General features: G+C 40.7%; 2 protein-coding genes across 3 annotated transcripts in view; both read right to left on the minus strand.

Moving 5' to 3' along the window:
- The window catches only part of sh2b3 (SH2B adaptor protein 3), a 44880-nt gene extending 34450 nt beyond the window's left edge, over positions 1–10430 (minus strand). For both annotated transcript variants that reach the window (XM_084025043.1, XM_084025042.1), the window contains exon 1: positions 10133–10430. The gene's annotated coding sequence lies outside the window, so the exon portion shown is untranslated. The remainder of the gene's footprint in view (positions 1–10132) is intronic.
- A 1840-nt stretch (positions 10431–12270) lies between these two features.
- Positions 12271–16504, minus strand: LOC311023199 (sesquipedalian-1-like). Its single transcript, XM_084024902.1, has 3 exons — positions 16349–16504; positions 15783–15890; positions 12271–15262 (listed from the first exon to the last, which is right to left on the minus strand). The coding sequence occupies exon 3, from the start codon at positions 15212–15214 to the stop codon at positions 14318–14320; it is 897 nt and encodes a 298-aa protein (XP_083881028.1). The 5' UTR covers positions 15215–15262; positions 15783–15890; positions 16349–16504; the 3' UTR covers positions 12271–14317.
- Between the last annotated feature and the right edge of the window lie 1111 nt (positions 16505–17615).

Here is a 17615-nt window from a genome sequence, read left to right on the forward strand (position 1 = left end):
CAATGGTACATTGGGCCTGGCTGCAATACACTGGTAAAAACCCGGACAGAGTATGCCAGGCAGACACACACTCACAACCTTAGAGCCAAACTTATTGATCTAAGGCTTACTAGGAAAGTGGCTGCATGTGTCCATGACAATGCACACAACATCGCGGCTAATTCTTCCATGGGTAAACTAAAGAGTCAGTTGCCTGTTACACTGCAGTTGGCAGTATGTTTGTGCATCGGGTAATCGTTGCAGCTGGGTGGCTTGTTAGGCACTTCAACCACACTAGTAAACTTGTTGGTTAATAGTTGATGATGATGATGATGATGATATATATATGGAAATGGTAGCTATATGTCTGTGGTAGCCGGTAAACAGTATCCTGCCTGTGGCCTATTGGGACCGGAGCCAAGACGCAATTTCCTTGAAACCAGCATTGTCTTTGAAATACACACGCTGCCAATCTTAAGCCTCATACCAACACAAACATCACCACCACAACATTAAGAATGCAAAAAAATAAGAGAGATGGCATTCATTGCTGTGCAAAACCGAGAAATTAAAATCTACAAAGACACACATTGACTGAGGCTTACACAACACATAAAGAATTATCAGTGCTGCTGGTGGAAACCTTGTTGCAGGGAGGTCCTATTTATATCTCAAGAGCTTGGTATCAGCTCTCACACACCACTGTGTGCTCCCTGTTGTCCCCAGCTGGGAGCAGCTCTCGTTTGATGCAATGGACAAGGACGGGGACACAAATGCACACACACACACACACACACGCACGCACGCGCACACGAACACACACAGAGGTCTCTGAGCTTCAAGTCATGTATTCATAGCAGGCGACATCTGCAGTAGCTACACGCTGAAGTCAGTGCAAAAGTGGCTTAAAATGCAGCATTCCTGATGGTTACTGCTTGTGACCCTAGGTACTTAGGTTTTAATAACTTAATGAATGTCTTGTCATGCGCTTCTGTATGATATTGAAATGTTTTGATCCATCAAGTAGAAGTTGAGGCTCTTGGGGGCTATTTGAATGTGTGTGTGTGTGTGTGTGTGTGTGTGTGTGTGTGTGTGTGTGTGTGTGTGTGTGTGTTTGTATGTGTGTTTGTGTGTGTGTAAGGTATCTAGAGCTGATATATAACTAGCTTTAAGTCTTAGAATAAAAACTATGCATGATCTACCTCAGTGTTTTAGCCATACTATAACCAGATTATTTTTCAATTACAAACACACACACACACACACACACACACACACACGCACACGCACAAAGACATGCACACACGTGTGTGTGTGTTTGAGAGAGACTAACTTGTTTGAAAATGTGTGAACATATACACCTCTATGCAGAAATTTGTTGTTTAGAATGGGATGTGCTCCTTATTATAGCCATTATATACAATTCAATTTACAGAAAAGCCACATCCATCTGACCTTTAAATAGCCGTGGCCTTATTACCAAGATCAGCCGGATCCAATCTATTGCTTACGAGTAAATTAGTCTGCATGGCATCAAGGCTCTCTGAGACATCAAACACTCCAGTTTTACGGGAAAAACTGGAGTGGAAAAAATAAATAAATTGGAAAAGAAAATGCGGCAACATGTGCATCACAAGGTCCAAAATGAAAAACAGATTCTGTTACCACCTTCGAATTTTCATTCTCTGAATCACTGAATGAATCACTGAGCTTGGGATACAGTTACAAATGCGAGAGAGTGAGTGAGTGAGTGAGTGTGTGCGTGCGTGTGTTTGTGCCTGTGCGTGTGTGTGTGAGTGAGTGAGTGTGTGCGTGCGTGTGTGCGTACGTACGTGTGTGTGTGTGTGTGTGTGTGCGGGAGTTAGGGGCTTATTAAGAAGCTAGAGACAAAGCAGGAGGGAGGAGAAGGCTGTACGGAGTGAGGGAGTCAAACATGAAAAGGAAGCAGAGGAGATGGAGAAACAAGGGTCACATGGATAGACAGAAAGAGAGATATGGGGATAATGAGAAGGAAGGCAGGAAGTGAGGAAAACAGAGCGGGAGAAAGGCGGGAGGAGAGGAGATGGTGCCAGGTTTGTGGTTGGAGCTCCAGGTGGCAAAGCCAAAGAGGAACAGAGACCAAAGGATCTCTGCTCTGCCTGGGCAGCAATCACAGCTACAGGAAGCCCTGCCCTGGCAAGCAGCAACCAGTGCACACATGCAAAGACACTGCACACACACATACATGCACATACGGACACAACATACCAAAATACACTTACATCAGGGTTGGGAAAAGTACCAGAATATCAAAATAGAATAGCAAATATGACTGTAATTAATTGGTGTTGAAAGCTACAAGTCGAACAAAAACAAGCGATTTCCCTCCAAAGGAGGGAAAAGTTAAAACTGACAGACCCATCAGTGTTTTAAACACAGATTATAGACTATGCACAGCCATATTGGCTAAAAGAACTGACACAGTAATGCCTTGAGGACTAGTTGGGCTTTATAAAGACTAGGCAAATCATAATATAAAAAGAGCCCTTCATATTATTAATCCCATTTCTAATGGAAAAGCACAGCTTTTCTCAGCCTCCATGTTGGAAAAACACTTATAAGGCTTTACCTTGTCTCAAAGATTACTAGTTAATGAAGCACTACAGCTGCAAAATCAGTGGGTTTTTTTATAATGAAAATATGGTTGGAAGTGGTAAAGAGACTTCAACTCCACAGAGAGATTAATCTGCTGAGTTGACTGGCATGTGATCCACACTTCCTCCCAGCGTCACAAGACCAAAAGGTACTGGAGGTGTGAAAATCTCTCCATTCTAAGATATATATCGCGATGCTGCATGAGCGACTCTTCAACGCTGTAGTTACAGAACAATATCAGCTCAGTGTGAGTCTCCACTGCTATTTGCTGTCATTTTCTGTCACGCTTGTTTCTCTGATCTGATCTGTGTTTCACTGAGGACAGAGCTTGCACACTAGCTTGTTGCTCTCACTACCAAGATCAGCTGCTCTGATTCAAGAAGAAAAAGTAACTCATCAACTTAAGTCTGCAGGCCACTTGTTTAATCTGTGCAGTGTAAAATGCCATAGGCATCCGATCAGGAAGTACCTTGTCTTAGAGATGCTACCTTAGTTTGGAAGATGATAGCTCACTTCCTTGTTTATGTATTCAGGTGGATACTGGTACAAATACTGGTATTGAAAATATGCAGCTTTGAATATCATAGACTGTTGTAGCCTGATCATCGGAAGCACTGACTCACTTGTGAGTAGCCATGAGCAGTAGAAAAGAAAATTGACAATGCGACACACTGAGAAGAGATGCATGAAGAATCGCTGTGCGTTTGAATGATTGGTAAAATACCAACAACACTAAAGCAAAGCTCGTGTTGAACGAAAAAAAAAATGCTAGAGTCTGTTTTGATTAAAAACGTGTAAGTTTACTTAAATAATATGGATTGAGTTGAGAACATGTTTTTGATACTCAATACCTTTACTTAAAATGTCAGGCATGTCCTGCATTATACAATTACATAGTCATTTATCAAAATAAAATGAACTGAAAAGGAGGAATTGTTTAGATTAATCAACAAATCGTCTAGTCAATAGATAAATAGATGGAGAATTAGTCGTTAGTGGCAGCCCTTCTGAGGTCATAATTATCTATCACAAATATAAATTCATAATCTAATCTAATTCACAATTTAATTAACATTGGAAGCCAAAATCATGATATGGGGTCCGTTATAAAATTGATGGAGGTTTATTCCATCCTGGCCTTACATGAACTTTCATGAAAATATGGGACATCCATTAGTACAAACCCACAAGCCACTATTATGCAAGTTGTTATCAGAAGAAAGAGGCCAGAAATTCCCACCAAACACTTCAATACTGTTATGAGAAGCAAAACAGCCTGTTGCTCTGTTAGCCGACACACCAGTTTATGTCACCTTTTTTTCACCCCGATCACTTCAGGTTTTATACTCGAGTGCGACAAGCTGCTATGCATCAACCTGACCACAGCTACAGGCAGCTAAAATGGCTTGTATTTATTCATTTATACATTTCCTGATTGATCAGTTACATAAAAGAAGGTCTACGTGAAGAAGATCCACAGTTGCAGGGATGGGGTTGACTAGGTGTTCCTGTTTGACTGAAGTGAGATGTGAAAGAGCTTTGATGATAATGCACAGAGCAGAAAGTCAGATGCGCACACAGCTTACATAACTGAAGAACAAATTGTAAAGGAGGAAGTAACGCTGAAGCATGAGATAACCCTCGGCCTCAACTTCCCATAGCCTGGGGAATGCATCAGCTGATTCAGGGTAAAACAAGAAAGGCAGCCTGCAGGTACATCACAACTAGACTTCAATACAAATACAAACCATCAAAGGATAAAACACTTCTAAATGCATACGGGAGGTATCACAAAGACAAAGACATGTGTATTTGTGTAAAGCCTGTTCCAAAGGCTAAAATACCGGGCATTCTTGAGTTCAATCTGTAAGATATATTTTCGTGTAACACGTTATGTAAAAAGAAAATAATACTTTTATACACTTACAAAGTTACGGGTCAAGAACAACCTTTCGTCCTTAACGTCTGGATAACAATGTCACCCACAGTTAATACCAGAGTGGCTTTAGGAAAAATGTTTTTCTAAATCACAATCACAAATATGTCAATACTTTAAACAGCATGCATCTTAAAAAAGCTTTTTTAAATTTTTTTTATAATAAATAAAATCAACAAGAGGCCCAAACAGCTGTGAACTCGTGAAGGCTTATCTTTTGTATTGCATGTGTGTAGGCAAAATACTTTTGAGCACATAGGGTCTTTGTTTTGGTTAAGAGTATTCTCTCCACTTTCCCACAATAACGTAGGCTCCGACACAACACAATGCTGCTATTCTTGAGACGCACAGAAATAAAGCCCGGGCGATTTCTGGTCATTTCCTGTGGTCTGGGAATGGAGAGAGGGAGGCAGGTTGGGAAAAGGAACAAAACTAAAAGGCTGGATTTTTGATAAGAAAGGAAATTGCACTCGCAAGGAATAAAACTAGGAAAGCATCTGGAGTGTTCTTTCCCATCACTACTGCAACAGAAAACAAATCTGGTATCTACCTTGAATGAAAGCCATATATATGATAATTATGTGTACTGCAGAAGATTTTTTTTTTTTACTAATAAGCATCCTTCCAGCTGTCTGGCATCCTACCGATGACTAACACAAAACGTCTCTGCTCAGTCTGGAGTCAATCATTAGCCTCCAAAGACAGACCCTGGCATGTCAAGGAAATACTAAAATACAGGGCTCCCAGAAACAAAATGACAGGCAAAAAAAGGAGTCAAGTTAAGTCTTGGCTTTGGCTGAAAGGATAGATGTGATGTGTTAGGAGGGGAAACTCAGATAATAAGATCAGTAGTTACTATTATCTGCCAAAATTAATTTTGTGATAATCACCATATAGTGCTCAATAATAAGATAAACTTATGTTGGTGGTTTAGTAGCGTTTTGCTAGAGGTTTTCAAGATCTAAAGTTAAACTTATTTGTTCGGATATGATATCAACCATGTCAACATCTAATCAGAGCAGACAGATATATAAAAATGATGACAAGAATTATTGCCCATCCCTCTTGAATATAAAGTTCAAGTCATAGATTATAGACACCCTACAACTAGGGCTGCATCAAAAAAATATATTTTGAATATTGATTAGTCTGCAGATAACATTCCCCATTCATCAATTCATTATTTGGTCAGTAGTGGTTCAGAAAAATGTTAATTGTTAATTTCAAAGGCGACATATTCAAATGTGCCATTTTGTTTGATTAATAGTCCAAACCACAAAAATATCAATTTCCAATGATAGAAAGGACAAAAGGGCAGCAAGAAGCTGCAAGCAGAGGATTCATTTTCTGTATTGACAAGTTGACTAGTTTTTTCAGCTTCATACACAATCATTCAAAGTTGTTTTTTCCCCTTTCAAAACAATCATGACAAAGTTAAGTAAAAGGTATTTGATCTTACTGGAATCCTTAAACACAGGCTTAGTTTCAGAAAAGATAAAGACAACAATCTTCAATCATTCACAACTCGGTTGAGACAAATCAATATAATTCAGCCAATTCAAGCATTCGAGACTCAAATGTTCCAGCCAGGGAGAGTACGACAGAAATCTCTGGCTGAAATCCAAAAGCACTTTATGAATGAGTCATCCCTACTCGAGATGCGTTTCTGATTCATTGAGGATTGTGAAGACGCATGATAGTATGTAGGTGTGTGTGTGTGTGTGTGTGTGTGTGTGTGTGTGTGTTAGACATTTTCCACAATAGGTGTCATGAGCAGCCGATTGGATTTCAGCGTTCCCTCTTTCCGACATAGAAACCTCAGGAATCCTGTTTTGGGTTTTATCTCTGAGGTGATAGCAAACCCTGTGCCTCTGTTAGGAATAAACTAATGTGATACGGTGCAAATTGTGTATTTTGTGCGAGTGTGTGTTCCTAATTTCACTTCTACTTAGACGTGATGCACACACTGACGAACAAACACACAAAAGGCTTTTTACTTGCCTGCACTTTAGGGTTGCAAATTACGATCATTATCTATCGATCTGCAGAATGTATTCTAATGAACTCATTCACTGTGTGGTTTAACAAAGATTTTACAAAAATGTAAACATTAATCGTCTAATCGATATATGCACTCGTGAAACTTCTCATGACTAAAAAATCCTGGTATTTCTTTTCCAAAGCTTGACAAATGCCAAACTCTTGACCCCATCCTACGTCCAAACTGTACACGCAGAAATCCGTTAAGGCATTGCTACTGCAGAGCCTAAAAGCATACACACGTTTTAAGCATCATTCTTATGCTGCTGCAGCTAAATCGGGCCTATAATCAACATTCTTCAAACAAAAACAACAGGGACCCATTGGGGTAAACACATGCAAATACCCACACAGTCTCTAATTATTGCTGCTTTGGAAAAAACACACAGGCATGCATCTGTGTGCGCCCCCCACCCCCCCCCCTAAAATGCCTTTCCCTCCTCCACCTCCCCTCCACTCCTCTTCCCACAGGGCCGCCGTGGGTCAGACCTCATCAGTGTATTTCTTAGAACACACGAGGGGAGCAGAAGAGCTGGCCTCCAATATCGTGTCATGGCATTCAACTATGCTATTCTCTGGTCCAGGTCTAGTCCACTGCTTCATGCACTTTTTCTTCTACTGCAACAGCCCATGTATGCATAACAAATGTGCATGCCGTTTCAAGAATATCCGAGGAGAATTTCCGCGTAGCTGCAGTCTTTTCTTTCAAAGCGAGATGTCCCAGACAGAAACCGAGACAATATTGTGCTGTGGTGCATAAAAATCACCAACCAAGTAAGCATGTCATGTTGCAGAAAATGTCATTATAATCATGTTGAACAAACATCAGCCCCCTCTCCAGGGAGAGTCCAAGATTTTTTCGGTGCTGAAAAATGTAAAATGGGGATTCCTAGTCACATGGTCATCAGGCCTGGTGGTCATGAAATTATTTTTAAGCGATAAAGTGAGTAGGCTTTACTGTACTTGTGTTAAGCTGCACATAATGTTTTTGTCCATATCATACAGAGCAAAAGAGAAGTGAAGACGGCACCAAATTATCTGAAAGACATCTGCAGGGGAGTATATGGTGTTTACTAAACACACTTCTGAAATTCATCAGAAATATTTGTGACTGTACATGTCAATAAGACATCTGGAACTGCACTGAAGCTCAACCTACTGTCTGGGGTTCGGCATACTTAAACCTGTCTGCCATGGAAAATATTCTGTACAGTCTTGCTGGCGATACTTCCTCACCCTGGAGGCATGTTTTTTTCTGTCTTTTGTGCTTCAGTGATTCAAAGTGTGATAACTGTCACATCTACATGACTGAATGCACCAAGAATGCAGACCTCAGCAGGGTCTGGGATTACTGCAGAAGGTAAATGTGTACCCTGAAAATGTGTTTTCATTCGTCTTAGATGATATACATTTTTTAAAAAGGTCTAATAATATGCTACTAATAACCTGGTAATAATTTGCAACGGTGGATGATATGAAGACAATGTAAATTTGTCATATTATTATACTGTGGTAGCCATCTCTTTTAATATCTCCTGCCAGCGTATTTAGGCAATGAGAAGAGTGTATGGTAATATAGATTTGTCTTGATTTGTCATCAGGTATTTCATTTGTTGGATTAGCCATAAAACAAACATTCCTAACATTTCATCAACAGTTTGACAATTGACTTTTTACTCAATGTAATTTATCACAATATGCATGGTTTACTTTAGTCTAATAATTGGCTGCCCAAGTATAATTTGACTAATTTAAACAATAGCAGTGCTTCAATAATTTAGTTTGGCTTAATGCGGTTTGCTCCGAATCCCCAAAATTCATCTCAGGAATCAGTACACATATACCATAAATCGAACTCCGCTCTTGTTCAATCAAAGAGAGAAGGCAGCCAGGTGTCAAATAGACAGTACAACACTGTATGTACAGCAGCCCAAACAACTGATAGTGTGTTGTTGCTGACACCATGTTAGTGGAGTCAGCTAGCATTGAAGTTATTATATTTGACAGACATCTGACCGTCTCCGAGTTCAACTGAGTCCTGTCGTTTGATTGTGATGAAAACAGACTGGCAGATGGAGGAAGACCTTCCAAGTATAACTTTGACCTTTGGGAGACATTGTGTTTAGATATTGTGATATGAAAGCATTGGTGGAAGTAGTAACCAGATTTACTTATGTACAAATAGTGATACAACAGTCACGCATTCAAAATTATCATCAGCAAAATGTACTTTGAAATGTACTCTTGCTAATTTGCACTGCCTGTCGTTAACGTTAACAATGTTAAATAATGTAATCATCATATTTTAAGTGTTGATTATATTTTTTGTGTGTAAATGTAGTGGAGTAAAAAGTATGATATATTATTATAATATTTTTTTCTCTCTGAAATGTTGTGGAGTGGAAGTCTAAAGTGGCATAAACCGCTACCGCTCTATGAGTACCTAAAAGCACCCCAAAAACAGAATTTAAGCACAATAATTCAAAGAGTTTCATTTTATTACTTGTCGGTCCTCCTATAACTGTTCAATTACTATTTTGGTCAGAAGATTTTGCCACGACTTCACACCTGTTGTCTAAAAAAAGGTCTAACCTAACACAGAGAGGGGGGGGGGGGGGTCTTTTACTTTGAAGGCATATCCTCCTGTACACAAACCTGTAATTACACACACACACACACACACACACACACACACACACACACACACACACACACAGAGGTAAATCCCATCCAAAACACCAAAACACACACTGAAATTACTGTTTTGTTTTGATTTACTGCTACCCAACACTGGATTGTGAAACTAAGTATCTGCCCCCCCCCCCCCCCCCCCCCCCCTCCCGCTCATTCTTCTTCTCCATCCTGTGACCACTGACCCGAGCACGCGCACACGAGCAACAAACTAACGTCTGCGCCACACACACAACAACGAAGTGCAAGCCATCAATGTTCCGGTTATTGATAAAAATAGATGTACAGATTTTAAAATGTCCGGCTTATTGCCGCGTACCATACAGCGTAGTCACGATTAGTTGCACGGCGACATCACCATGGAGACCACCGCGAATATATTTGTCGAAAATAATATCGAAAATGTCAAAGGAAGTTTCTCTCACACACACACACAAACACAAACACATAATCTACTACTTAGTTAGGGAAAAGCACGCATTTCCTACATCTTTTGTGCAAACTATCCCTGTTGATGTGACCCTGAGCAGCTCAAATGCAGAAAATAATGCTCGGCGGTATATGACTCCATTTTTAATAGAAAATTTAACTTTTCCATTGTTTTGCCCTAAAAGTCTGCGCTACCAGCAACGGCCCCGAGCCAGAAGAAAGGCAGAGCCCTTTAAATTCCAACTGAGCACATTTCTTTTCGTCGATTATGAGAGAAGAAGAAAAAGTATCTATTTGGACGGAAACTAAATATGTCCACATTACTGGTACACACTTTGAATTGGGATTATCCCACATGCGGTTGAGAGTTTGGTGATGAGTACAGGCACTTTGAGAAGGGAAGGTAATAAAAGTCGTACTCACATTCTCCGTTATCTCGGATGGGCACCCACCACAGCACGACGACTAACCAACAAGTTGGACTTCGCATAACGGAAATGTGTCGAGAAGCATCTAAAGTAACTCAAAACGACGTCGTCGAGGAGCAACAGTGAACTGGACATCGGAGGAAGAGCTGCATGTTAAAAAGTCCGTCGCTTTCTTTCTCATTGTGGCCGCGCTCGACAGTTCCTCGGCAACAAAAAAACAACAACAAAAAAGAGGAAAGAAAACTTTCAGGCACGAATTTGACGCGGAGGAAAAAAAAGTGGCGACTCCTCGTTTCCGCTGTCAAAAAAAATGTGCCGCGGTCCAGCTGCGTCAAGGTGGTGTCGAGACGGAGGAAATTCACGACGCTACTTCCGGCTGTGACAAAATAAGAGGCGCCTGTTTGCTTGCGTTTAAGAACAAAAAAGCAACCCAGGCCGGATTAACCCACAAGGGAGCCCGGCCCCATGTGCACAAACGACCCCTGGTGGAGAAAGTATTTAGATATATTTATTTAAGCAAAAGTAGGTATAAGCAATGCGACAATTTAAAAAGATAATCAGAGAAAAGTTAAATTCCAGCATTCACAATGTTACATGGATAAAACTGTAGTTAGTGTACTTCAAGTAGCATAGGGCTGTGAAGTAAAATGTAGAAAAACATAGTTAATTTCGCCAAATTCTGACCTCCTTTGACATGTACATGGCGAATTTGCATTGTTTTCATCGCAATACCTATTTTTTATCGAACAAGCAACAGCAGCAAATTGCACTCTGCCTAGTGTATGTCTACGTCTATGCTAGTTTTCTATTTTATACTGCAGTTGGTGCAGTCTGGTATACATATAGTATGCTAATGTATTTTTTAGATTGCCTATTTTTTAGATATGTATATAGTGTGCGATATGTAAATTGTTTAGATATATAACTGATTGCTGTAACGGAATAATTATATATATTATATTATATTATATTATATAAAAGAGAGTTGTATTGCGTTATACTGACTTTACTTTAATGTTGAAACTACCGGACAGGAAGTATCTCCCCTGTTCTGTGAAGTTTCATGCTGTAGTCAGTAGCCCTCTGGTCAAGTACAGAGCAATATGTGCAAGAAACTCTTCAGACTTTATGAAAAATTCATACTGTACATTTGACTTGCAAGCTGTAATTTGCGGATGTCAGGCTTCATATCCTACATAATTTGTATGCTGTAGCTTCAACTAATTTTACTACAGCACCTTATACTGATGGCACTTAACAGAATAAATTAAGTAATTAAGTATTTTTTAAATATTTTTTATTGACGCAAACTCAGGTGGTGCAACGCAGTACACCACACTCCCCTCCCTATACTGCAAGAAGGCGACCTAAAGCATCACATTCATCTTCTGTTGCCCTTTTAATTGCTTACCACATAAGAAGGACAGGGGAAATTAAAACACGTTTCAACATGTATTTTTAAGTCCTGCTGGTTGATGTCACTAGACAGTTCACCCGTCCTGGCAGTTTTAAAGCACTCATTTGATTTAATTAGAAGTAAAATGTTTAAGACTATAGTTTAAAGTTTTTGCACAGTGCCACCTAGTGAGACTTGGGCTGAATAGCATCAAGAATGTGTGTGGTTTCATGAGGCCCTACATAAAGACAGGAGACCCATCATCAGTGGTGGAATGTAGTTACGTTTCCACAAGTACCACTCTTAAAGGAACAGTGTATGGCATTTAGGTGCATCTATTGGCAGAAATAGAATATTATATTAATAAGAATGTTTTCTTTAGTACATAAGCACCTGAAAAAAGAATCATGTTTTTTTTTGCCATTTTGAAACAGGCTATTCTTCATAAGTCTTCATTCATCATTTAAGTATATTCTGATAATAACACTCTTAGGTAAGACTTTAAATGCAGAACTTTTACTTATAACAAAGCAGAGCTGGCACCAATCTATAGATTGGTGATAAAACTCACCTTTTTAGATCTGCTTTTAATGTGCGACCTAATGCTGTTTTTCTCTAGTAGCAAGAAAAGCTACAACTGTCTTGTTGCGACTTCATTATAAAGAAAACTAAACTCAAATACCCAGCTCAGCCAATTTCAAGATCACAGAAAATTGTTCACAACATAACATGTTAATATTGTTTATTAATTGGTTTACAGCAACTGCTTCAGTAAACAAAACTCTTTTCAGGGTACCATATCAAGACAATGTGTTAAATATTATTGGTCATTGAAAATAATAGTAATTTTGTGTACTGTGACAGAAAATTTCTACTACAATTACGGTAGACAATTGAGGAAAAATCCCTTAAAATTTGAGAATTGTGCATTTAGGTTGCATTCCTCATTTGGCACTCTTGATTATCATTCATATGGTTAATTTGAGACATTCACATATCTTTAAATATTATTGTTAGAAACCCCAGACTATTATCATCCGTTACAGTAATGCTTTTTCAGAGTAAATAAAAACAGCACAGCAACAATAATTCTAGGTAATACATATTGAAAGCATTCTGCTTCAATGCTGCCCTTAAAAAAACCCCACATAATACACACCGAACCACTGCTTCCCACAGTTGTTTCTGTACAAGCCAATTGTATAACAGTAATGGTATTGCTGTGCAATGATGCTGACAGAAAGAATAGTGCCATTGTCACAAGTAAGGAAGTAAGAAACAAACAAAAGAGCAGTAACCATGTCATCACTGCAGTCCTACGGTCATGGCTGCAAGTGAAACAGAGTTATAAAGATAACATAAGGCACATAAAAAACAAAAATGTTAACAGCTATGTGATTGGATATAGAAATACACCGTACGAGCAATCATTTTTTAAGAAGGCCTGTTCTGCCTGCTGGTGTTACTTTCCAACATGGAATAGTTACATACTTATATAACCGAGAGGTTAGATGTTCATGTAGATTATAGGCCTCTAAAAGTGACACTCATTCAGTAAAATTCACGTTAATCAGCTGTTGCAGACGACGGTGCAGTAATGTTACAGCCCTGTAAGTACAAGGATAAACAATCAGAGTCAAAAGGGAACTAAGTGACAAGCACTCTTATGACACAGCATCATCTGGCCGCGAGCTAACAAGAGCTAAAAATACCAGTGTGCTGCTCTGAGCGAGACATCCAGCTCCCACCATGGTCCCCAGAGACTGTGAAGAGGATGCTCTGGTCTTAACAACCACAAGGCCCCTGGGGAGAGATGTCCCCCGCTGGGGATATGCAGGAGAATGTGGACTAGTTTTCCACAACTTCTAAGCCCAGGTTTACATGAACTTTGAAGTAATTTTTTTTTTTTACGTTGAAAGCTGTTAATTGTCCTCGTCATTAGATTGTAATATTTTTCTTAACGGTACACCCGACTGTTTCTTTATTTTATCATCAATTATACAGCTGCAGGATTTTCTGTTACATTCGCCGTTTAACGCTGTGGACAATGTGTCCCTATAACATGTGGATTTGTTTGTGCAATGTCTTTAGATCGTCATTTATATGGGCTTCTGTATTTCCTTTGCAACAAAAACACCCTCGAAATCCAGCGCTGGGACCAGAAAAAGACTTGTATGTGGTGATTTTAGCAGTTACTTGTTGTTTTTTGGTATTCTTCAGATGCCTAGCACCACAATTTGCATGTATATACCTGTATACCTGTACAGTAGGAACAAGGGATTGATCAAAATTGCTACAGCTTTAAAGAAAATTGACTCCAAAACAATGGCACATATTTGAAAGCTAGAATAGCAGAAGAAATCTTGAACATTGGCAATATAATAACAGAACAGTGTATTTTTATGAATTGCATGTACTACAAGGCCAAACTGTTCATCTTGTTAGAAATGATGAATGATTTCAATTTTAAATTGTGCCCATAACATGAATTTTCCTTAGCATTACACTCAAAACTGTGGAAAAAAGCATATATATTTTTTTTTTTTCAAATGTCTTGGATTGTGCAATGGATCATAATAATGTTTAAGACAGATTGATTCTCCTGTGCCAGACAAGATCTGGAATCAAACCATTTTTATTTTTTTTATTAGTCCAAAGACTGCAATTTGCAAACAAGTCTCCGTTTTTTGTCTTTTGGGTTTTTTATCTTTTGGGTCAAGAATGCAGAATGATGAGAGAGGAATGATAAAACAGTGGAAAAGGAGATAATCCACCTCCATTAATTTATTGGCTCTGCAGCCACTGTACTCTCAGCTCCTCCACCTCTCTGCCGTACCAGTCGTGGAGTTTAGAGAAGCAGACAGTGCCAGGGGAGACGGGGCTTTCCAAGGATGCTCCCCTTCTCCTGGGTGGCACTGGTGGAGCCCTTACCCCATCAGCTCCATGAACAATCACAGCGTTACTCCCAGAATCTGCGCAGGATTCCCAGGCCACACAGGACGCGCCTTCCACAAACCCGTTAGCCGAGGCAACCGGTAGTTTCGTCCATGCAACTCCATTCTCCTTGGAACAATCGGAGAAGTGCTGCATCTCATCCTGGAGGCTCTTGTGGGCAGAGAAGGGGCCTGCCATGGTAGGGGCACTGGATGACGAGGATAAGGAAGATGAAGACGAGGAAGAGGAGGATGCGCCAGACCTGGACCGTGCCACCTGGTTTCGCCTGGAGGGCTTGGGTCTGACCTGCAGGCCTCCAACTCCAGCACCCACACAGCCACCAACTGCTGCCTCCTGGATCTCCTCCAACTGCCTCTCTAACTCCTTCACCACCAGCCTCATGTAGTCAAAGCTGGCCCTGGATAACGCTTTCACCCACGACTCCATGGCTGCTTGGTTCTCAGCAGCCATCTTGTACACGCGCGCTTTGGCACAGTCGAACTTGACGGCGAAGGCGAACTCCTCAGCTGACACGCACAGCTCCACGGTGCATCCTTCGAGGACGATGACACCGATGGGCTCTCGGCTGTCGCGCTCCTCAAAGTAGAAGAGCATGTTCCCCTTCAGCACGAACCAGCGGCGGTGATATGCTGTGTTGCGCTCGCCCTTTTTGAACAGGAAGCCCGTCTTGTCCGGCGGCGTGTCACAGGTGGCGTAGTGCGCCACGCTGCGTTCGTTCAGCTTCATCTTCTCTCCCCACCCCCGCCCCTTTTCCTCAGTAGATTCTTTATTCACCTAAAGAACATCGTAAAGACAGAGATCATCCCCACGGTTCAAGAGATTATTCCATGCTCAAGTGAGTCACGCACCAGCAGATTTTTGCTTCATAGTACATCTTTCTGCTTTAAGAGGTCTAAAAAGAGATTGATTCTGTGTTTTACTTCACTGGTCTCCTTCAAACTGAGTCACCCTACCAGTCCTCATGGCAGTGCAAACACTGTTGTCTCACTTGTGTTTTACCTGTCACACTATTGGTGCACAGACAGCCTTTATGGGGTTTTCTGCTGCCACAGTAAAACTATAGTGTGGTATAGAAGAAACACAGATTAGACTTTTAGCCCACTGGGAATGTAGACTCATAGCACAGAGCGTTCCTCTGTGTAAACAATAACTAATCCGGTTATAATCTGTTAAGGCTGGACACTGGTGTAACTTCATCGCCTCGTTTAGGCTTCTGCATTTTTGGCGTTGTTATTGTGGTAAGCACTGGGAAACGCAGCGTAGAAGCTACGCATATAAAGTACGTTTTACTTACGCGTTTGTCTCATATCCAGCCGACATCCACCGCTGTCCTCACACCTCTTGAGCTAATCATTTAACACGTCTCCATCGTATCGTCTTTCTCGCTTCCCAAACACGAAGACTGGAAAAAGACAACAACAAAAACGGCGTCACACTGCCCTGTTTTCCTCTTTTACGCCACAAACGCCCGTCCGAAAAGACAAGTATGAGGTCCAGTTTGTCTCAGACACGACAGGCTAACATTAGCAGTTGTTCCACCTCTGCCAGAATCATCGTGTTTTTTTTTGGGGGGGGGGGGGGGATGATTCAGTCTCGAGCGCTGCTGGTCGGTGGGTGGCTTTGGTCACAAGCGTCTGACACATCAGCACTTTGCTGTTCATGGGGACGAATTTAACCGTTTCAGCGGGGACGCAGTTATAAACGAGCACCACTGTGCCGAGTCTTCCGACTAGCTTAACACACTTTAGTGAATACAAATGAGCATCTCGCGTCAGCATTTTCAGCGTGGCGCTTAGCAAGCACGTACAGTTGTAAATCGACCATTCATGACAGTGTTGTGTTGACTGGCTATGCGTTTACCTGCCGGTCAAGACGCCTCTTCTTGGAAGGCAGATATTCACCCCGTTCGGCATTTGTTTCCCTTCTTTACCTCTCTTCCCACTTTCTTTCCCTTTTCTTCCTAGTCACGTGACCAGCAGATGGGTTTATACTTTGCGTTGTACGCGGCGGGCTCGACTGGGCGGGCGGTCATTAGAGCTTTCGCGTAGCGCTGGTGAAACGCTCGTAATCCGGATGAGCAATGTCACAAAACATGCGCACCTCGTCGTTGCCCTTGGAAAGCACATATTTGGGCATCTGCCGTGTAGAAACACGTATGGACTTTCTTCTGGCGAAGACTATGCGGACTACAATGTTTAACTAACGATTTAATAGAATATTACAAACATTGTGGGAACGATTCTGCATCAATTGAATGTCTGATTCCGTCATTTTGACATTGAACATTTATTATTATACGTTCGACTATTGTTTTCTTCATATATTATTTTAGACACTGATTAATTATGGTTATTTATATAGGATCGGAACACAGCACACCTTGCATCAAACAGGCATTGGGATATTTTTTTGAGTAATAGTTGATAGTCGGTCATCATGAAGTGCTTTTCTTTGTCTTACGGTATGTCATTGTTAACTGATTATTTTTCACTTAATCAAGTCAATAATGCTAAAAAAAATAACAGTTTTATTACGTTTTACTTGCTGTAGAAGCTTGAGTAGCTTGAGTTACATTCCATTACTGAAATAAAATGAGGCCTTGAACAGATTTAAATCGACAAAATTGTTTGGTCTCCTTGATATTTCCTCATGGATGGGTTATTGAATGGGCGTATACCTGACAGGCCCAGTTGCCCAAAGAGTCAGGGGGCAGCTAAGTCTGTCAGGATATTGATATTGATTTTATTTACGTGCATTTTCATACATACTCCAGGTACAGTAAAAGGAACATATGCACCAAATTTGACCTTTGCATTTAACCCATCCCAAGCATTTTAGGAGCAGTGGGCTTCTTAAGCGCCTGAGGAGCAACTCAAGGTTTATAGAGGATATAGACAGCCTCTCTTTATGTCTGACATGAATACAAATGTTCCAAGCAACATCATAACTTTAGAGTTAAAGTTACCTGCAAAATACCACAGCAAGACTTGCACAATGCAATTGTCTGTGCCCGGTGGGCCTTTGGCTCCTATTTCCTCAATCTCGTTCGCTGGTAATGCAGTAAAACCATTGAACCTTTACTTTAGAAATGACTTGTTCTCCATTCACAGTTCTTTAATAGGCTGCC

Source organism: Eutrigla gurnardus (genome assembly GCF_963514095.1).
Source record: "Eutrigla gurnardus genome assembly, chromosome: 13".
NCBI classification, from domain to species: Eukaryota; Metazoa; Chordata; class Actinopteri; order Perciformes; family Triglidae; genus Eutrigla; species Eutrigla gurnardus.